At 47.6% G+C, this 22,404-nt stretch overlaps 5 protein-coding genes across 5 annotated transcripts; 3 read left to right on the top strand and 2 right to left on the bottom strand.

The window, feature by feature from the left end:
* Positions 1–78: 78 nt before the first annotated feature.
* On the top strand, positions 79–1,695 carry FOBCDRAFT_147299 (uncharacterized protein; the record flags this gene model as incomplete). Its single annotated transcript, XM_059608255.1, has 6 exons — positions 79–164; positions 746–850; positions 903–992; positions 1,185–1,249; positions 1,317–1,501; positions 1,672–1,695. The coding sequence occupies 6 exons, from the start codon at positions 79–81 to the stop codon at positions 1,693–1,695; spliced, it is 555 nt and encodes a 184-aa protein (XP_059466101.1).
* A 1,768-nt stretch (positions 1,696–3,463) lies between these two features.
* On the bottom strand, positions 3,464–3,999 carry FOBCDRAFT_147673 (uncharacterized protein; the record flags this gene model as incomplete). Its single annotated transcript, XM_059608265.1, has 2 exons — positions 3,464–3,660; positions 3,750–3,999. 2 exons carry the CDS (start codon positions 3,997–3,999, stop codon positions 3,464–3,466), a joined length of 447 nt encoding a protein of 148 aa, XP_059466100.1.
* A 1,582-nt stretch (positions 4,000–5,581) lies between these two features.
* FOBCDRAFT_170142 (amidase signature domain-containing protein) lies at positions 5,582–7,367 on the bottom strand (the record flags this gene model as incomplete). The annotated part of the gene is made up of 1 exon (XM_054707395.2): positions 5,582–7,367. One exon carries the CDS (start codon positions 7,365–7,367, stop codon positions 5,703–5,705), a length of 1,665 nt encoding a protein of 554 aa, XP_054563370.1. The 3' UTR covers positions 5,582–5,702.
* Positions 7,368–8,717: 1,350 nt separating this feature from the next.
* Positions 8,718–10,405, top strand: FOBCDRAFT_324025 (major facilitator superfamily domain-containing protein; the record flags this gene model as incomplete). The annotated part of the gene is made up of 1 exon (XM_054707394.2): positions 8,718–10,405. The coding sequence occupies one exon, from the start codon at positions 8,718–8,720 to the stop codon at positions 10,338–10,340; it is 1,623 nt and encodes a 540-aa protein (XP_054563369.1). The 3' UTR covers positions 10,341–10,405.
* Positions 10,406–12,573: 2,168 nt separating this feature from the next.
* Positions 12,574–13,788, top strand: FOBCDRAFT_207990 (heterokaryon incompatibility protein-domain-containing protein; the record flags this gene model as incomplete). The annotated part of the gene is made up of 1 exon (XM_054707393.1): positions 12,574–13,788. One exon carries the CDS (start codon positions 12,574–12,576, stop codon positions 13,786–13,788), a length of 1,215 nt encoding a protein of 404 aa, XP_054563368.1.
* Positions 13,789–22,404: the final 8,616 nt, after the last annotated feature.

Here is a 22,404-nt window from a genome sequence, read left to right as displayed (position 1 = left end):
GCTCTCAGAATATGGAACACACCATGTCAACGGACAACTCAGGTCTATAATAAATCCGTCTTCCTCGTGTTGTCCACAATGACGATGGGTCCCAATGGTGATAACAGCCCAGATCCTCGTATGCCAACAGAGTTGCCTCTTCAACAACTCCATCTGACCCATCTGTTAGTATGTTTTGACCAAACAAGCACTCTTTTCCACATGTTCGATATTGAGGCCCAGCATGGTGAATCAACACTAGCAGTATAACTTCCGCATTTGGTTTTCTAATCATCTGATCTTAACAGGACATCCTCTCAGCGGCAATCAAAACTTGGCTAAACACCTTTCACGGTGACCCAAACTCGTTTAATAAACCCACGTCTTCTTCTCTTGGGTTTTCATCAATTAAGTAGCAACATGTGAGTACCCCACACTTCAGGGAATTTTAGCCCGTTGTGATAAGAATTATCCCAAAAGAGTAGGGTTTCATCTCCTCCACACCGATCGTGCTCCGTTGCCGACACTAAAATCGGGTTCATTACTCCATTGGGAAGCTATCGTGACCCCGCACTGCAATGACAAGCACCCCTGCGTTAGGTGTGAGCCTACGGTTTACTCTAACCTCGGTTGGTGGGAACAAGGAATGTTATCACAAAATCAGGTTAAACGAGCAGATAATCCATTGCAGATATAAATGATTAAACCCCATTTTCGTACGCGGTAGATTGAAGAATTGCTATATCTGCCTATGACCATTTCGCAGCTTTGAGCTCCCGTTGATCATGTCTATTTCTCACCAAAAGGTTTATCCCACACAACGCTACAACATGGCCAAATCTCCTTCATCAACTCAAACCCCAACGCCAATGTCAGTTACAAATTTATAGCTGCTTGATAACCCGACTGACCTCTGGTCTTAGTGCCATATGTGGTCTCTTTATTGTTTTGGGGCCTCTAGCCTCTGAGCTGGTGTTCTTTCCCGACACTTTTATGAAAAGCAACACCGGGATGTAAGTCTCGCCCTATGAATCAACCCGGTATTCTTTTATAATGAACTAGATACTTAAACATAGCAGATCAGGGAATCTACTGTCTGGTGGCATGTTATTGCTTCTAGGTGGTGTCCTCGAGCAAATACAAGGTCACCACCTGCCAGCCGCATCTTTTTTCTGTTTTGGGTTAAGCTGCCTTACACACAACAGCACTGCCTTGTCCTTACTCTTCGGAAAAGAGCTGGGTGAAGCTACACATAGTTCTAGTATAGTTTGTAAGTGTTCTCGTGGCAGTGTTTACAGCAACACGTAAAACGTACTATATTAACCATTTGATTGCAGACGTCTTGGATGGACTCGTGTCCGCGTTTCTTCTGGCATATCTATTTGATTCACTGAGAAAGAATGTTGCTCTGGCAAGAACGCTCTTCTTTCTGAATTCAGGGGCTGGTCTGGTAGCCTTCGCATATCTAACAGCCGCTAAAGGCATCGTCACAGGTCGAGACTCTGGTACTAAACTGCTAGTAGTAAGTCCTTCCGGAACGGGGATTGACAGTAGGCTGACGGATCCCTTAGCAAGGTGGAGGATTCTGCTTGTTTGTCGCCGCCCTTAGTAGTGGATGGATTCTTCTCACGTTGTTGCTCGATTCCGTCGATTCTTCGACATTTGGATTGGGCGATACACTGCATGAAAAAGGATATGAAGGATACCAAAGAGTGACTGAGAATACTGGTATTAAGCTATGATAGCCTGCAGACATTGCTGCTGTACTGCCATTCTGATCCTACAGCCATGATGAATATTCAAAACATAACAAAAGACGTAAATCAAGCGCCAAGCGTTCTGGAGATCTATACAAATAAATAATATATAACCTCTTTTAAGTACAAGAGACAGAAAACATGATATTGGCGTCTTGCAATTTCAACCGGTTGAATAAGAATATTAGGACATTGCACGGCCTCCTCCTACTCAGTGGCATCATTAAACCACACTGGACTCACCACTTCTTGTCAGACACCATGTGGAAACTGGCTATTGGGAAGAGGCTAAAGTTTATCGTCAGCCCGTTAACAGCTCAGGATCGTTTACACAGTTCCCATGCCCCAAGATTACCCTGGTCTTATGATCTCCTATGGCATCTCCATCTCGCCTAACCTCCAGTGCATCCGCAAAGGGTATGTAACCCCTGCACTTCACCTTCGCATTACTGGATTCCCCATGCACTCCTTTCTGGGGTACCCCGAACGTACCAGTAGTGGAGTATGACACAACCTGGTAACCAAAGATGGGGCGGCATAGTGAGCCTACTGCAAGTTCTGAAGGTCAGGTATATTCTGTCACCAGCGGTAAGGAAGAACACTGAATCGGTGGGAACGGTGGGAACACGCACCTTCTGTGCATTACTCAATAGGAACGCCTGAGAATCATTTTTTGCATTGACACTCAACTGACATGTACAAAGCTAGCAAGGTGCAGGCTGTTGTGGGATAATACATAAAAGTGAAACGTGTCTCAAAACAGTACCCTAAATTGAAAGCGTCGTGAAATGACTCAAAACGATTCGTGTGCTGATCCGACAGCATTCCCTTTCCGTGCGTAGGTAATGATGAACAAAGGGTGGAGAATCTCAAGACAAGCATCTTGGCCAAAAGTGGGTCTATTGCGAGGAGCGGATCCACGAGCCACTGGTTGAGGTCTATTTGTGAACTGTCATGTCAACATCCGCAGAACAACAATGCCAACAACCGCTATGGCTCAGTCAGAAACGTACGTGGCCCCGGTTGGATGTAAACAATGCAGACACCACGGGTTACTGGGAATTTCACTCCTAGATATATTATTGCCACTCAGTGTAGTTATATCTTCAAGGTATATCTTCTGCGGAAAGGCTTAGGTGGAGAACGAACTTTGCGCTTACACAATAACTGCTCAGTCCAGATTAGCGGATGAACATGATACTAACCGTACCATGCCATAATCGTGCCTCCGCCTCCGCCTTGAGATTGCGGGGTAAATCTCGCGTCCGCAGATTATGTTAGATGGCTGATAGTGGCTGGCGATGACACTTAAGCCTTGCCCCTTGACTATGCGAGATATTCTCCTTTAGCCCGTCATTTTCATGTATTTACTGACAAGTCGAAATCTAACGTCACGGATCCGCAGCTGCATATGACGTTGGATCCACAACGGAGCTTATCATATCTAAACTCGTTCGGTAGTTGAACTTCGCCGTGATGAAGGGAGGAGGGCGATGTTCAGAACAACACGATGTTAGTTTGTGGGTGGAACAAAGCATCCAGCAATAACATTCCTCGGTTTATCAAGCTTACAGCATGGGACGAGGTTATAATTATGAGAAAAATACGTAATAAGGTTGAAATAGTATCCCTGGCTCGCCGTAGGAGAATGATAATCCGAGACTATCCTAACAAATGGCTGATCCAATCACGGTAGCTGTTCATTTGTGAATGAGTTTTTTCAGCCTCTATAGATCTCTGCAATCGTGCCACAAATGCCTCGACGAGACTATCAACAGCTTGTTGTGGAAGATGCTGATGCCTTGGTCGTAAAATGCGAGGATTTCCTTTGCTCTTCCCGAACACGCTCGCTTTAAGACGTATATCGTGGGCTTGTGGTGTATAACAGCCGTGACCCAACAAGGACGTCTGAGTGCGCCCACGGCTGGATAATAAGTCTATTTGACGATCGAAAGGCCTTGCTAGCTGGGCTGCGGCATCGGAACGGCTACGAGAGACCGAGTAGCTTCTTACCGGATAGGTCTTCGTGTTTGCACGTCTTGAAGTCGTCCATTGTTGTACCAATTTTCTCGATTCTGGCTGTCGTGCTGTCGACGGCGGATTCGGTGAGCGAATGTGATGAGAGCTTTCTGCTCTGTTGTTTGGCATACGCGGTTGAGAGTTGGTGAGCCCAACCTCTGCCATACTTTGGATGGGCCTCATTGGCTGTTTGTAGGAGGATAAATCTGCCTCCTTCCGAACATGCGAGCGATTGCAAAGACATAGTTTGAGAGCGTTCGTCGACAATGGTATGGTTCTGTTCGGGGCTTGCTGAATGCGCGTGCTGCTTTCATTCATGACCGCTGCATGGTCTAAGGGATGTCGAGAGACCTGATTTTAAAGCAGAGATGTTTCGAAGGAAAAGCTATTCAATTAGGAGTTTAAGCTGTGTTAAGACGGTAGGGAGGGCGGGCTTTTGGTAAAAATCGAGAGGGAAACCTTTCTTTAGCTCTAATCCCGATATAGCCCGTTTTTAATCTCAGTAAAAGTGCCATCCACAGGATTCTCTTCTTCTCCAAACCAGCCTATAGCTGCAACTAGCGTAGGGTCAGCGGACGCACTAAAACATAGGCATCCGGCAATGTTTTTACTTCTACTTGAAGATAGTTTTGAAGCAAGAACGCAACTTATGTACCCTACATTTAAGCACTAAATTAAGCGACATGTCTCATCTTAATGCATGTGACGACCTGTCGAATAGCACGCTGTGTTCCTATACATTTGCCTCTTGTTAAGACAAAACCTTCTCAGATACAGTCTATTTATGCGTCAGAAAGAAAGAGTATGCTACACAGGTATCACGAGAGCAACGTCAACTTCCACAAATGGTGCCTTAGATCCCTTTCCATACAGTTTCGGTATTACCGGTATTACCCGTGGCAAAAATCTGCCGTGTGCTAGGAGACGAAGAATTTTACATGAGTCTTGCTCTACATTATCTTTTATACAGACTGCGGTAATCGTGCTATGATGGTCATTTGAGTTCTACTACTTGCACTATGAATTTGAGGTGGTCATGGTGCCTAGACTGTTTATCTCGCCCTACAACGAAGACAGCGGCGGCATACCATAATGTCTGTATACGATGTAATATTATCCTGATAAGGGGACTTTCAATCTCTCTAATGACTTCTTTTGATGCATAGATATTGCCGATATTAGTACAATAGTTTTATCGCATGTCATAGTCCAGGCTTGACGGACTCGCCCAGTCCCTGTAGTAATTGCAGATAAACACTTCGTGGAATAAAGGTTATCCGGCAAAATCCAGACTATCGCCGCGCTAGAATACCAAACGCAAGATTTCTCATCAGCTACGAGCAAAACGACGATGACTATAGAGAAGGCGCGATTCAGAAAATAGTTACGAAGATCTGGGAAGCGAGATGGCAAACAGCTTAGACCCGTGGTATGTTATAGAGTCTTGATACCGGACAGGACGTACAGCTTGTAAATATGGGTTAAGTAATATTGCTGGTACCGTTAGCCCTCAGTTGTCATATGATCGTAGCTGCACTGGACGATGAGACGTTTTTCAGTATTTACTTCTCATTTAGTATACCATTAAGGGTATATCGTTGCCAAAGTACATCGAAGCTATCACCCTTATTCTCAAATTGCTTCCCAACGCCTGACGAGGTTCAAAATGGTTGTACGCCGAATTTAAACTATCAACATACTAATCTTGGCACGCAGCACCTGGCGGTGGCGATGGTGGTGGTAGCAGCTGGCCCTCGGCGTCAAAAAGCTGACCTCTCACTGGAATACCTCCACGAACCGCAGAAATGTGAAGCAAGGCTATTGAATTCGATGGCGAGACTGGTGTACATACGCACCCTTGGTTCATTCGATCATGTTCTGGTTGTGTTATAATCTACCAATCACATCCAGCTACCTAGAACAAACATTTATTTCTCGCTCTGCCACTCAGCGATGATTAATGGCCTTATCAATCTCAGTAGCAGCCGCAAACAAATCATTATCATGGTACTTTCTCGCCACAATCTGCAAGTTGATAGGCGCTCCCTCGAAATCTCCTGTAGACCATAACATTCTCACGTGTTCCTCATCCTTGCTCAAAGGGACACTATCCGCTGGATAATCCTCGCTTCCTTTTGCGCCAGCCTTGACAGGTGTAGGTATGACGATGCCAGGATAGTCCACGTAGTTCCAAAAGGCTGTGTAATTCCAGTAAAAAGCTGTTTCGTGAGAGCAAGCTGGCCCAACGAATACAGGACAAATGACAAAGTCAACATCTTGAGACTCCCAGTGCTCGGCAAAGCGACACCTAAAATCATCACGGGCTACGCGAAGCTTTAGGATGCCACTGGTATCAAGCCCAGGGCCTTCAGCGTCCTTGATAATCCACTGTGTCAAGTCATGCATAGGCTCTTGCTTGGCTTCAAGGTAACCCTTTACCGCTTTGCCTCCGTCGGGCCAGTAGGCAAGACGAATGTTCTTCATTGCCTCTTCTGTCTGATAAGGCTGAAATGTTTTGACATCGAACCCTTTAGAGCGTAACTCGCTAAGTGCCCACTTGAGTGCTCTCATCACCGGGGGCTGTGGTGTAATAACACCATCAGTCATCATGATCCCAATCTTGAGTGACTTCTTTTCCGCCGAGTAGCTATTCCACGGAATAGGAATAAGGCGTGGGTCTTTCAACCAAGGACAAGTATTAGAGATGACCGACATAAGGAGATCAACGTCCCGCAGCGTGGTGCACATCGGCCCAGCTGAGCAGAGGATATTGAGTTCAGCGGCAAATCCTCCTGGTAAGAAGTCTCTCTGAGGAAATAAATAAGACGTTGTCTTGAGGCCATAGATGCCGCAGAACCCAGCCGGTCCACGGACACTCCCTCCGATGTCTGTACCGACTCCTAAGACAGAGCCCCGTAGAGCTATAAGAGCAGCTTCGCCGCCTGTTGACCCTCCAGCCGAGAGGTTGATGTTGAGAGGATTAAGCGTTCGTCCCCAAGGAGACGTAGTCTCCAGGTGCATGATAGCTTGCGGTTGATTAGTTTTACAATAGAAGATTGCCCCAGCTTGACGAAGTATAGCTGTCATCTGACAATCCTCTTTATCCAATCTGCGAGTAGCCAGGAATCCGACACTAGACCATTGGTTCTTGATCGGCATATGCTCCTTGATACTGATTGGTACGCCATGCAGAGGGCCAACGGTCTTGCCAGTTTCAGTAAGGTAGTTATCGAGGAGTTGGGCAGCCTGTACGGCCTCTTCCATAAACCATTGGGTTAAACAGCAAGTAAGCTGATGGGCAATAATAGCTCTCTTCGAAAACGCGGTGACGACAGCTACAGCTGTAAACTTTCTGGACGCGATGGCCGCAGCGAGCGCTGTAGCATCATAGTTTTCTGTAATTTCAAGCTCCTCGTTTGACAGTATGCCGCAGGAGCTGGGAATTCCAGTCACATCCTTTGGGGGATTATCGATGAGAGGTTGCGGGAGACGCAGTTCTTGCGGGACATTGCTGCCAAACTCTTGGAGCATGGATGTCCTGAATGCCTCATAAGCGGGGGAGCCGGACTTCAAAGGCATTGCCTGGATAACAGAAAGTTGTTTAGACGGCATGATGGTTGGTAGTCTTGTTTGGAAGTTGGATGAGAAACAATGGCGAATTACAAGATTTCGCCGAATACTGGATATATACGTGCAATTGGCGGATTCCTTCTGGCCGAGACGATGCATTTACGTTCTCATGATTGAGGTTAGGGTTACCAAGCTTCCCTTGACCCGGGGTTTTTTTCCTAATCTGTCGCCTAAATAGATACCAAAATCATGATCCACCCCGCAGTTCGGACGAAAGATGAGATCATCGAATAATATGTAGTTATTATCCCCTCAATTGTCGAAAGGCTCCCGAAAGTCCTTGCCCCACATGGCCCCTGTTACATGACAGGTACATGAGGAGAACCTACAAGACCTGAGACGAATTTACGCCTATGGCACAGCATAAACTTGTCCAAAGGGGAAAAAGAAGCTAATTGCGTTGCTTTTCAGGGCCAGCGGGTTGGGCAGCCAAGGTTAAAAAGCTTAAGGAAGCCTTTGGCGCCGGTCAGCAATAATAAGAAGAGGTCTCAATTAAAGAGGAAGAGGCATCAACCAATTTGGGGGTGAGCAGTGTGATGTCGCGATTTGTAACTCAAATATTGTTGGAACATCTATCAGAGGCTAATTTAGGTAGGGAATAATGTACTCTCAATTCTTGCATTTTAATTGGGCAGACATCCCTGGAGTGACCTGGCGGGAGCATTTCGACAATTGAGGGGATAGTTCTGACTATATCCTCCCAATTAGTGAATTTTTACCGTCGCTAAAGTATTCTAAGGTCCTTGACATCAACTTGAATGGGCGAGATTCTCACACTTCCCCCCATCATCGAGCGCTATATTTTAAGAAGGCTAGCTTCGTACACCCCAGCCACCAAGTGTACGGCGGTGTGCCATACTCCGTTACCCACCCCTTACGCTAAATATCAGTCCGCTCAGAGCAAGGGCTCCCTACGTAGGATCCACAGAAAGAGTGGAAATTGCCGTTTCAAATCCCAGTGACCTGGTCTTTATTGGCGGTGCTAGCATCCCCGCTTTTCCCTGCGAGCCGACCAGATGAGCTCGATTAAAAATGCCTAAACAGGTAAAAATTCTAAACTATAATTGAAGCTATGATATTCATTGTGTGGAGGCTGACTTATCCGTTTGAATGATCTTCAGTCGTATTTTTCCTTTCGCCCGTCTACAGGTATCTTCTAAGCGAGCAGGGGACCACACTGGACAGAGATTAAGACTTGGGCTAAAAGAAATGCATAAATAGACCTGTTCTGGTATTATTATTTGAAGTCGTTATAGAAGCCTTTATAGCATCTTGACATTCGCAATACAAGTACACGGCTAACATACAAAATCTCATTATTTTGCTTTCAATATGGCACAGGCCTACCCAGAGGTTATCCCCGGCACCGTCCACCTTGTTGACTCTGACCTTGGCGATGGCAACGACATTGAGCTTATCCCACGTCCCAGCGATGACCCCGAAGACCCGCTCAATTGGAGCAAACGTCGCAAATACCTCTCAGCAACAATGGTCCTCGTCTATACACTCGGTGTTGGACTTCCTGTTACTTTGCAGTACTCCGTCCTAGCAGACATCACCCAAGACACCGGTATTTCTACAGCCGACTTGGTACAAGGCACAGGCGTAATGTTTCTCCTTCTTGGTTGGGGTTGTCTTTTTTGGCAACCTATCGCCCTAACCTATGGTAGACGTGGTGTTTATCTCATTTCTACCATTATTACCGTTCCTCTGATGGTGTGGACTTCATATTCACGATCAGCTGGGGAATGGTACGCTCATCGTATCCTTCTCGGATTCTTCGTGTCGCCTATCGAGTCACTACCTGAAGTCAGCATACCCGACATCTTCTTTGCGCATGAAAGAGGAACGTGGATGAGTTTATACGTCTTCACTCTATTTGGCTCTAACTTCCTTGCTCCCTTGGTTGCAGGTTTCTTTGCCGATGCCTACGGTTGGCGATGGACAATGCATTTCGGGGCAATCTTTGCTGCTTTTTCCTTTCTCATTCTTTTCCTCTTCATGGAAGAGACTATCTACTTCCGTCCAACATTTGAGGGTCTTGAGGATCAAGTTCAGCCAACAAAGGGTGAGGGAGAAGATGGAGGGGAATCCGGAAACCTTCAACGAGCACCTACTGCCAATGATAAGAAAATTACTACCACCATCGGCAACGACCAGGAGGAGGGGACTGTACACCCTAAGAAGAGTCTCACCGCTCACCTTGTGCTCTTTGTCAAGAAAGATGGCAGACCAAACAAGAAGAATATGTTTAAGTCCATGTTGGCACCGCTTCCGCTCATGGTTCTGTTCCCAAACGTCGCCTGGGCCGGTTTTATATACGGCATTAACTTATGTTGGTACAATGTTTTGAACGCCACTACGAGTCCGATCCTTAGCACATCGCCTTACAATTGGTCCACCAGCATGGTAGGCTTGATGTATGTTGGGCCCATCATTGGCGCTGCCTTGGGCTGTTTGTGGTCTGGAATTGTCGCCGATCGCATCGCTCTGTCACTGGCTCGTCGCAACAATGGTATAAGAGAGCCTGAGCACAGACTTTGGCCATTGGCGTTATCTGCCCTGTTGTCTTGTGTCGGCCTTATAGTCTGGGGCGTCGGTGCTGACAAGCATATTCCCTGGATTGGATTGGCAATTGGCCTGGTGGTCCTCACGTTCAGCTGTGTTACAGGCGGATCAATAGCTCTGTCTTATAACGTCGACTGTTTCAAGGATATCAGCGGTGATACCACTACGTCTATCATCATCATCCGCAATACATTGGGGTTCGCTATTTCGTATGGTATCACTCCTTGGTATGTTAACATGGGTCTGCAGGACTGCTTCATCATGGCGGGACTTTTATCTTTGGGATGTACTAGTACCTTTCTGCTTATGATTTGGAAGGGCAAGAGTTTGCGTCGAAAGGCTGCGCCAAGGTACTGGCAGTATGTTCAGAATATGGTATATCAATAAGCATAATAGTGGAAGCTGCCGAGAATATGTCAGTATCGCCGTATATTATAATCCATTCAAGCGAGAGGTTACTCTACTTACTCTTATTTAGTTAAGATAGCCTAGCCTTGTACTTTAAGATGGTATCCTTATTACTTAGAAGTGCCCGAGAGATATTTAGTCTTGATAGACCGAATATTATGAAGACAGACACTGTCTCAGCAAGTGGCGAATCGGATGATAAACACAGAGGGGGAGGAGGACGGAGCCTATATCACAACTAAATAGAATGAAAAATATACAGACTTCACCGGATTTTTGGAGCGACTGTTTGAGCTTACAATGGGATTACACAGCGACCCTGTAAGGGTCAAGTCGCGCATCTCCAGGACGCTCGTCACAAGTATACAGTGCTCGGTTCGCCGTCCCCATTCAAGGGTCACCTCTCCCACCTGGCCTAATTATCGTTCGCAGGCGACCTTGACTTAAATAGCTGACATATAGTGGCTTACGCGGCTTGCGTTTTGGAATAACGTTGCCTGGGATTGGGCGAGTTCATGTTGTTTATATTGCGCAGTAGTGCTGGGTGAAAATATATTTTATGAAACTTAGTTATTTCTTATTGAGCTGAGAGTTATTCTCGGGTTTATATCTCTAGATAATTGTATCTAGGACTTTAAACTTTAAATCTAGGACTTTCAGACTAATAGTCTGAATCCTGAAGGGAAGGGGGATTCCCGGATTTTCCAACAGTTCAGGGTTGAAAGCCACTCCACCCAATCCACGTAGTGAATGTAGATTCCACCGTCCACTCCACTGACACAATCTCAATGAATTGGCTAATTCACCGAATCCACTTGGCGACGTCGTAGATGGATTGGGTGCATTTGTGTGCATTAGAAGTGGGGTAGCTAAGTGTTAGATAGACGGCTGGGAATTTTTGGATACGAGAGTAGGGTCGATGTCCAGTTAAAATAAGGTTAATTTTCACACTTAAGGGTCAATCTAGGCCCTAAGAGCTCGTTCTTCTTCTGTCTCTGTTCTATCCTTCCAGGTGATTTCCCCTGCCACCCGGTATAATATATCCGTGTTAGATACGCGAGTAGGGTTAATATCCAATTAAAATAGGGTTGATTTTCACATTTGAGGATCAATCTCGTCCCCAGAAGCTCTTTTTTTCTTCTTCTGTCCTTTTAGGTGTTTTCCCCGCTACCCGGTATTGATATATCCGGGGACCCACAAAATACATGTTTCTTTTATCGAGGCGCTATCACTAATCCAACAGGAATGGGCTCCACTTCCCTTATTGCAATATTATTCTTGTATCCAAAAGAGGGGTGAAACCCCTCACGGACAGACTGATCAAAGAATCAAGTCGACGATCAATAACATCACAACATTCTGCTCCACTTGGATACACTCACCCCATTGTATTCGTGCGTATCTCACATTGTATCTGGCGTCAGTCAGCACTCGATGGGATAGGTGCAAGGTGCGTGATGTACCGATTTGTAATGATGAGACCTGCTGGTACTTATACCACCGCATAATTTAGGAGGCGGTAGAAGTACCTCTTGTTCTTTGCATTTTAATTGACTATGACCCGTCATCGTGACCTAATTCCGGCCTGATGGGCCCTTAGAAGATAATTGCTTCTGGTACGTAGGACTAGAATGTCAGCAGGTGCAGCTAAGAACAAAAGCCCGAAATGGAGCCCTCTTACGGAGGTCAACGACTATGAGAAGAAGAAGAGGAAGCGGCCTGAGGTGCGTAGTTTACAGTAGACTACCTTCGGATACCATATCTGCAATATTGCAATTTGTCAAAGTGAATATCGCGGCGACTTCTATCACACCCTAATTTAGCAGAGGAGTTTTGTGCCATTTATTTGGTGCATTTTGATTAGCCATAACCCCTCGTCGCGACCACCGTGTAGGCCCGCGAGCTGCTCGATTCGATAGCCATATTGACAAATCGCCCGAATGGCCCCACTTCTTGATATTTGTCCTCGTGACGAGTATGAATCGATGATGCCTTGACTTAACGCCTTCCCACCATCAAACCTGATGGAAGTCTTGGTTTTCGTAGAGCACGGCTCTACAGCTAGCTTTCGCTCCAAACCATCCTAATCTATGGTCCAGGGTATGTAGACGGTGTTAATAACCCTAAGAGTGCTCCTTATTACGGCTCTTTTACTAAAAGGTTTTCAAGCGCCCACGTCCACTCAAAATGTCATTCAGATCAGTAAATATCGATGGAGCCATCAAACAATAAACGTAATCTTTACAATGATCTTCCTCTGGATCATCTGCGCAGAGGGGTTAGGGTCTTAGTCATCCACGAAGGCCGCAGTAACGGTCCTGTGGAATGTTCCCTTAAGATCGTATCACTCGACGAGGTGCCCGCCTGCTTCGATGCGCTGTCCTACGTCTGGGGTAACTCGAATGAGACAAAAAATATTATTGTGAATCATCTCTCTGTCACTGTCACGAAGAGCCTGGCAAAAGCTCTAGAAAACCTGAGAGACCACTCAGTGTCTCGCGCTCAGATATTCGACCAGCTCACTTTGACGATATGGGTTGATGCCGTTTGCATCAACCAAGATGATCTGTTGGAGAGGAGCCAGCAAGTTCAGATGATAGGCGACATCTATTCCAGTGCCAGACATGTTGTCATTTGGCTAGGCGATGGAGACGAGCATACGGACTACGCGCTTGACATGATGAACTCAACGAACTTTCAAGAGGGGCTCAGTGACTTAGCTATCTCAAGAAGACGACCACGTCAAGAAGAGATCATGGTGGATGTTATCTTCAAGCAGGTTCTCTGCAAGAGTAAATGGTGGCAACGTGTGTGGGTGCGACAGGAGTTTATTCTTGCAACGAAGGAGCCTGTCTTCTGCTGCGGCGCCAAGATAATTCTATGGGACCACCTACTTTATTGTTTCCTATCGCTCCCGAGATCGTGGAACTACCCAGATGTGGAGAAGAGATGGGACGACTGCAGAAAGAAAGTGGCCAGTTCACTCGTCAACGGTGACGCTAATAACAGCATTCACCCCTTCTCACTACATCGCATCCGGGAATCCTATCGACAGAGAGGAGCCCTGCCCTTCTGCGATATATTTCGATATCTCCTTCAGAACTCTACGGCAACGGACCCTCGGGATCTTGTTTATGGGATGCTTGGATTGCTTGAACAGCAAGATCGAAACCAGATAACCGTCGACTATAAATTGGAACCTATGCAAATTTACCAACAAGTGGGTTACTTGCTATGGAAGCAGCATGCAAAGCAGACTTTGTCAGAGCTATTACCAAGGCTAGATTTCCACGGAATTGACAATGGATTTCCGTCATGGGTACCTGACTTTGCATCACAACCAATACGTGGCTGGCGGGATCATAGGACTATTCACGCTACAAGACCATGGCGAAAACAGAGCGAGAATCCATTCAAGTCCGGCTAAAATGTCCTGGTGCTTCACGGACTTATGTTCGATGTTGTCGAGAATGTGGTTATCACCCCTTACGAGTTCGGTGACGTCGAGGAGATAGCCCCAGTTCTCAGAGATATCGAGGAACTACTATTGGCGGCAATAAACTGTTTCAACCACCGCATAACCCATTGGAACCATTAAGCGGATTGAAGCGTCAGGAAATTGTGCTACAGACTCTTACAAAGAGTGCAGTCGAGACTGGTGATCTCTTCCCAGGCTTGGACGATGAGCAAGTCTGGGCGAGACTGATGGGTCGCAAGACTCGACCTCCTGAAATTGCCATAGAGACCGCAAGCGGCAAATGCGGTCATCTTTTTCGTCGCCTTTCCATAATGCTCAAGGGGAAATTTTGGGTCGCAAGGTCCTGGTTACAGAGGCTGGCTTTGTCGGCATCGGCGTGCCGCAAATAGAGGTTGGGGATGTTATAGCCCTCATTTTTGGAACTACTGCTCCATTGGTTCTTCGTCGCTATCGGGATAATTATAGAATAGTTGGTTGTGCTTATGTGTCTGGGTTGATGGATCCGGACTTGTTGGATCGTTATTATGACAAGATGATGAATCGGGAGGCGTTTTTCAACATTGTTTAACAGTCATGGCCTCGACCTACAGCTTGAACAAGGCTGGATCTCTATTCAAAACGATGTAACGTACGCGATAAGCTTGTGGCACAAAAATCTCAACCTTCTTAAGATAAATCGCAATAAAAACACAACAGATTATCTGATTAATTAAAATAAGGCACTATATTAATTCTTAGTGGCCTGAATACCCTCCTGATAGGTTCTTGCATTATAACCGGTCTTGCTGCAAATACTACATTGCCGAGGCTTTGGTCCTTGTGACCTTTCGCGACCACCACTTCTCGAGGATTCACCCACTATCTGCATATTTATATCTATCTGATCAATTGAATCCTGACCTTCCTGTATAGTCATGTTCCCTCTTTTCTATAGGCGTTTCCTTTTTCCCCTACGCCGCCGGCTAAGCATATCATTTGCCTGTCGAAGCTCCTGGATCTCAGCCTCTTGTAAGGCTATCTTATATAGAAGAATGCTCTGTCCTTTCTTAAAATACTTTATAGCTTTAATTATTAACTCAGGGGAGCTGCTTTTATGATTTCTGATTCTTCCTTGCAGATACTTAGAGTGAGACTGGGTCTCTAGTATTGTCTTTGGGGTCCTTGCAGCCCAAGGGGTTATAGGTTCAGTGACCTCCTGGGGAGGCGTTAGGGTTTATAACTGCACGTTAAGCTTTAAGATAACATATTCCGGGTCAAAAGGAGCAAGCCCGGCTCCTCTGAAACCTCCCTTGATATTTTTCTTAGTTATAGTAGCTTGGAAGGCGGTATAAAAGGCCAGGAAGAAGTCAGGCTTAGAAATATGGGTTATAGACCTTTTGATTAATCGGTCTATTTCTTAACCATATGCCTTTTTTAGCGGCCCAAAGCACCTGACGTCAAGGGGCTGAAGCAGGTTCGATAAATAAGGTGGCATACAGAGTGTAATAATATTGTTCTCCTCACAATATATCTGGAAATCGGCTGACTGGTGACTTTCATAACCATTAAGGATCAAGAGACGATAGGGACCAGTTGATTAGTTAGTTGTAGCCCGATTAAAGTGCTTTAGCCACTCGAGACCCGTCTCGTTATCTGTCCAGCCATTTTCGGTCGTGGCGATAGCCCAAGTGCCCGGGAGGTTGCTTTCTTGGTACCAATTGGCAAGGTGATATTGGCCTGCAACCACGATAAATGAATCGATCGCCTGGCCTTCTGCATTAATCGCTTGTATCACTGTAGCCCATTCGCGATTTCCAGGCTGGACTGACTTTGGCTTTCCATGCCTCTCCGAGCTGGTGACGACTATTCCGGGCTTAATTATGCCTATCATAAAACCGGTCTCATTAAAGTTCCAGATATCATCTGATTGGATGCCGTATTTCGCGATTATATTCTCTATAAGCTTAAACCAATTGCGAATAATAGTCAGATCTTCGCATTTAGCCCTCCTATAGTCATATTTCCTCTTAAAACGTGTCTTAAGCTTTGGTTGTCGCTTAATAAAATTGATAGCCCAGCGCTTGCCAACTGGTGATGCATCGCGGTCAGTAAGCAGTCGATTCGCCATTTCTTCAACATCGCGATGCCAGGAAGGAAATCCTTGCAAATCTAAGTTAAGGATATACTGGACTATAACCTTTTCCTCTAGATCACTTAGTTTCTATTGCATTAGAACCCAATCGTTACGAGCTTCTTTGCCCTTAGATCGGTGGTGGAGGGTCCGGAAATGGACGTTATATATGAATGCAGCTCGTTACAGACTTAATTTTGGGTTGGCCTGATAGGCCTGAAGTGCAAGAGTAATCTGAGCCTCTTTATTAGATTAAGATATATTATTTGGTTAAGAATTAATTAATCTGATATTAATGATGTAGGATGAGGGGTTTTGTGCCACATGCTTATCTGTGCCACAAGCTTATCGCGTACGTTATGTATGTATGTATATTTTTCGTCTGGGGGCCGTGAGGCCCGTAAAGTCCCCTATTAGGGCACAGGACGTGCTGAGCTAGAGTCTCTAGTGCTAAAATCTACCTAAAGCATTTGCAAATTAAGAACAGGCCACTATCCAGCATATCATCGGCTCAAAAGCGCGTCCTGTCGAGCCTGTTACCCGTCAGCGGGATGACTAGGTGCGGCTATTATAGCGGTAGCCGCTATATCGGTCAGTCTTTAGTGAGACTGGGGAGAGGGCGGCGGCATAACCGCACGACGCGGCCGAGCCCATGAGAATAAAGAAAAAAAATAAAGAAACAGAAGGGAAAGAAAGATAGAAGGAGAGAAGGAGATGCAAATATATCTCCGATCTGCCTCGTTTAGTAACAAGTGCATATCCTTTTAAAGAAGGCGCTTGACTTAGTTAACTTGATGTATTTATCGAAGTTCCTTCCTATTGCAAGGTTAACTGCCGCAGTCGGCAAGGGGACAAGCCTTATTCGAAACTGCCGCAGTACTTTCCTGCAGTAGAAGACATAGTCAGGTGCTTTGCGTCATCCGCACGAGCAAGTTACCCGCGCGTCATTATGGTTAAATCGTTCGTGGTATATAGTAAAATCCCCATAGAGGGATCTTACTGCAAGTAGATGGTGCAGGGCAGCTCGAGGGAGCGAGAGTTCCGGTAGGCAGCGTATAATTGCCTTAAGATTTAATCTCTTATATTGCTCGGGAATAAAGGTTATCTACTATATTTTAAAAGCTTCTTTTGGTTTCTGCCTCGCCACCTTTCGCAGGTATGCTAGCATCGGCTAAGTGCTATCCGGTTCTGGCAGCAAGGACGCTGCCTTTGCTAGTTTATCGGCTTATTCGTTGCCGGGAATATCCATGTGGCCAGGTATCCAGCGTACTTATATCGCTCCGTATAATGCAGCTAACGCCTAGAACTCGACGAAGACTGCTTGTGAAGAATCAGACGGTATGCCCATAGGCATATGGCGGCTACTAGGTTGTCTAGACAGACTATAATGTCCTGTGCCGCTGATGCTAGGAGGTTCAGAGCGGCCTTAAGGCCCTCCAGTGCTCCTGTAGCTTCAGCGTCAAAGACCTCGGCAGGTCCAAGACGGCCCGAGCCGTCGCAGATAGAGAGGTCCTTCTGGTAAATAGCGAAGCCATAGCTAGCTGCTCCCTCCGAGGATAATAAGCCATCTAAGTATACGATCCAGGTGGCTGGTTCTACTGTCTCAATCCACTGGAGGAAGGCCTCGGCCAATTCCCCTTTCGGGGCTATCTATAGGGGTGTATCTTATCCCTTGCCGAAGCGTTTCTGCATAAGTGCTGGTCATAGACAGGGTGCGAGGAGCTCATTAGTCCTTCGAAGACAGGTTCTGAAGCTGCTCTCTGTTAGAGCTTGGTACTTCCGCTTGATGAGCTGATGGTATGTGGGTTGCCTGGGTAGAAGCATGCGTTTCGCGAGGGGGTAGGTCTCATCAAGGGATTTAAGCCGGGCAGAGAAACGGTATCGACGTACTTCAAGAAGCTAAGTAATAGGTGGTATCCCGCTTTCCCGATAGAGGATAGCATTCAGTGTCGTCTTCCAGGCAGGGAGTATAGCACGCATAGATTAAACTATAGCCTTGTTCATTCTCTGCAGGAGATGTTGGATACTTAACGGCCGGTCTTTAGATGGTTGGACCCACCGCGGTCGGGTTGCCCCTGGGTACCATACTTCGATGCCATAGAGCAGGACTGGTTCAACGCAGGCCCTGACGGCACTCCGTACAGCGCTGGGAAGCAGGCCGTGTATCGTGTTAGTAAGTCCTCGCAGATGGTAGGCAACAGCCTGTAACTTAGCCGTCCACTTCTCTGCATGAACTCAGAATAACAGGCTGCTATCCAGCCAGATGCCTAGCCAGCGCATTGCTGCCTCGGGGTGCTTCTCGACGTCGCCATGGCGTATTGCCGGTGTGGTCTCAAGCTTACTCCGAGAGAAGTGCATAACTTCGGTCTTCTTGGGGTCGAAAGATACCCCGTTTGCAGCGCCCTAGCGGACCATTTCTTCGATAGAACGTGATGCTGCAGCGGCCGTTTCCTCGACTGTGTCACTGATACACAGGATGGCTGTGTTATCTGTATAGCCGAACCGGCCTTAAGGGTTGCTTAGTCGGTAGATAGGCTCTGTATATAACAGGAAGAGGATCGGCGATACCGGTGATCCCTGAGGGAGACTGCACTGGAGAGGAGAGAGCAGGGTGATTGTATCTTGGTACCTAACACAGGCAGATCGGTTATCCATAAAGGATCCGGACTATTGGGCGAGATGTTCGGGCCAGCCTTATTCCCGAAGTCGCAGAATCAGTCTATTGCATAGGATAGTATTAAATGCGCCTTAAATATCCATTGTGACCAGCGTGGCCACCTTCTTGCGCGTAAATGCCTCCTTAATGTCATAAACTAGGGCGGCTATAAGGTCTATTGCAGACCTCTTTGGAAGCGCTCCAGCTTATTGCAGGTAAAAGACTCTATAGTGAATGCAAGCCTATGCAAGATAGCGCGCAACTAACCGTTCCAGTCCCTTACCAAGACAGGAGAGCAGAGAGATAGGTCGCCAGGCTCGCGGGGTCATCAGGTCTCTGCATCCAGGTTTAGCGATCATGACCACCTCGGCCGCTCTAAAAGGCTTTAGGTAGTAGCCTATGGCCAGGCACCCCTCGAAGAGGCGGCGAACGTGTATTCCGATAATATGCCATACTGCTGTAAGGAGCTTAACTGTGATGTTATCTGCCCCCGGCGATATATTCCCGGTGCAGAGAGTCGCATCCTGCGCTTCTTCTAGGGAGATTTCATACGGAAATGGGATCATTTTGCGAGGGCTGACCTCGATCTAGGGATCCTGGATATCATCCTCAGCTATCCGACGCTCTAGAGTCGCTCGCCGGAGCACATTAGCCTTGTCGAGCTGGGTTTCGTAGACCACGTCGTCCACTTGGAGTGGAGGCGGTTGGAAGGCTCCTGGCGATCTCAGCCATCGGACGGCCTTAAAAACAGAGCTGCTATCTGAGAAGTTATTAATCAGGTTCCGCCAATAGAGCCTTTTAGCGCGGCAGACCACACGGTGGAAATCTCGCTTGGCTATTTAAACCTCTTAGTTGAATCCGAGAGGGTACAGCCTTCTGATCGCCCGATAACCGGCAGCAGCAAGGGCGCGCTCTTCGGTCCACCACAGAGCATTGCATGCTCCCTTCCTCGCAGGCCGGCCCGCTGCCTTTGCTGCTGATTACAAGAGGCTCACTAGTGTGGATGCAAGCTTGTCTAGTTTTAGTGGGCTTAAGGCGGCGACAGGGATCGCCGTCGATCCCAGCTCTACGATTTCAACGAAGCGCTTGAGCTCGTCGTCTGTTATTACCCGGATTTTGCCTGGCTGTGTTAGGGCCGGCTCGACATTTAGGAGCATTAGGCTAAGGGTAAAATAATCAGAGCTGGTGGCAAGGTGGTCCTCGACATTAGCTTCAGCGAGAGGCACATTCGAAAAGGCGAGGTCAATAGTATTTCCATATAGGTTTATAGGGATATCTGAGGTGTTCAGCAGGCCAAGGCCATTTTCCGATGCCCAGGAGGCAATCTCGTGGCCGCGGTTCGTAGTTAGGCCTGTCTGCCATGTATGATATCTAGCGTTGAAGTCGCCTACCACGAGGCAGCAATCAGGGATCGGCCATTACAGCAAAGTATCCAGCGCATCCCTTTCATCGTTCTGGCGATAGAAGTTAACTACTATTATATCATTGACTATAAGCCACAGGATATCGCGGCTTTGGTATGGTCAATTCTGATCTGCCGAGAGCTTAGAGTCTCGGCAGACGTACATCATAACTCTAGGTCAAGTGGAGTTGCTGTTCCAGGCGTCGACTAGAGAGTAGGTATCGTATAAAGGATAGGTCTTAGTGAGGCAGCGGGAGTTTGCCGTTGTCGTCCATGGTTCTTAGAGGAGCACGATATCGTATCATTCAGAGTCTGCCAATGCAAGGGCACAGTCATAGACCGGGGGAATCTTGCCGACGTTGGCTTAAAAGACCCTAAGGGTCTTTTTCTCGCATCTTTGTGCTCACGGGCGCCTACTCGTGCCCATGATCATAGGGACGCGTAATCAGGACAATGCGGCGCTTCCTTGGGGACCCGGGTCTTGGGTGCTCGGGTTCCTCCTCTACCTCGGGGGTAGTGGCCACCATAATGCAAGACGGCGCTCTTGACATAGCCAGACTAGGAGCCCGAGGGCTCGATCTTTCTAGGGACCTGGCGCTATCCTGCTGTGGGCCGTTTTGCTGTTAGTCAGGTGCATGCCGTTGCGCTTCTACGTTACGCTGGCGATATGTTTCAGCGCCCACAACTCGGATATGGTCCCTCTGTTCTTTGGTCAGCCGGCAGAAAACGCCGTATACCTTCTTCGGGCGAGCAGGGCAGTCAGCGGAGTTAGCGCTATAGGGGCCGAGGCAGTTAGCGCATTGCTCGGGGGCGATACAGTCCCCGGAGTCGTGGCCGGCGGCCTTGCCGCAGCGTTTACACAGGGGGAGTCGATAGCAGGTACGCGACAGGTAGTAGTCCAAGCATACATTGCACTGCCTTGGCCAGTCGGTTTTCTTAATCAGTCTTGCTGGTCAGCTGCTAAAGAGGCGCCAGTATTTCTTAACTGGCTCCAGGAAGGACACAAGTAAGGTCTTCGTTAAGGGGTTATCAGGTTGGTGCCGCGCAGGCCGTATATTGACGGGTTTCTGCCCTATCTGGATTTCTATTTCTTCGTCCACGGCTGCGTCGCTATCCGCTTCGTTGCCATAGAGGTCAGTCAGCTTACGAGGGTAATCTAAGACTAGGTAGGTAAACCACTCCTGCCTAGTCTCTACGGCGGCGGCCCCCAAGTCGGGTGCCCATTCGGTCTATCTCTGCACGAGGAGATCACGGGTGGTTATATCGGCGGTAAGCACGGCCCATCCGGACCTAACTTAGAGTACGCGCAGGATCTTTCGTGGATCCACTCCAAGTTTCCGGGATATATGGGCCCGGATTACGTAGTCGTTGTGGGCCCTAGCCGGAGCTTCGGCGTCCAGTCGGATAAAGACACGGAGGTCCACTCGGAGTGAGGCGCCTACCATCGGTTATCCCTGGCGATAAGGGGGCTGTTATTATTGACGTTGTTATTAATGGTGTCGGGGATGGTGGGCAAAGGTGTTGTTTGCAGCCGGAGGCGAGGCTGCAACGATGCTGTAGGTAGGCGCCGGAGCAGATTTGGCATCAGTGAGCGCCTAATTCCAGGAGTCTAGGAAGCTATCAGCAAACTTTTAAGCGAATTCCCATTCAGGCCCAGTGGTAAACTATTTCGCTGCTTCTTCAAATTTAGCGCAGAAGGCTTGAAACACCTTCAACTTGGCATTGTACTCCTCCGCACGGTCGCGTGCGAGCTTAGTGGCTGCTTCAATAAGGGAGACTGGTTGCTGTTCAGTAGTCGGGGCAGGGTCAGAGGAGGGGGCGGGATTGGCGAGCTGGGCCCCTTCCGTGGCCGCAGCAGTAGAGATCGCATTGAGAGGCGAAGGCGGCGTTTGAGCCGTCCTCCCGAAGGCGGGCGGGACGCCAACAGGTCCATTCACGACAGCGGGGCTGTTTTGTAAGAGGGCAGTGCGGGCTCCTCGATTGAGATTGGCAGGAGTATGGATGCCCAAGTCAAAAGGGTCCGGGACAATAGGCGGGCAGGAGGTGGCGGATGCCATCGCCGCCGCCGTGGGCTGAGCGAAGCGCAGGATTGTGGTTGTTGTGGTGCACTTGTTAAGAAGATTGGTGTAATTAGGGCTACTTTCTTAACATCTGCATGCCAAGAAAGTAAGATGACAAAGGAAGGTTGTGTCAGGCCAAGCTTGGTAGTCTTGGAGAGCTATAGGGTAGCACATTGCGAGAAATATATCTATAATCACCTTCATATCTCTCAATATCAAACGCTCGAGGTTTTCATGATAACGCAGACCGACCATGTGATGCTTTCCTAATACAAAACTTAAGGCCTGTCTCTTCCGGGTAAGAGAGGGTCTGTTTGATCAAAGATGGGGCTTGTTT

Source organism: Fusarium oxysporum, chromosome XI (genome assembly GCF_013085055.1).
Source record: "Fusarium oxysporum Fo47 chromosome XI, complete sequence".
Taxonomy (NCBI): domain Eukaryota; kingdom Fungi; phylum Ascomycota; class Sordariomycetes; order Hypocreales; family Nectriaceae; genus Fusarium; species Fusarium oxysporum.
Note: the sequence above shows the minus strand (reverse complement) of the source record. Positions and strands in the feature narration are given on the sequence as shown.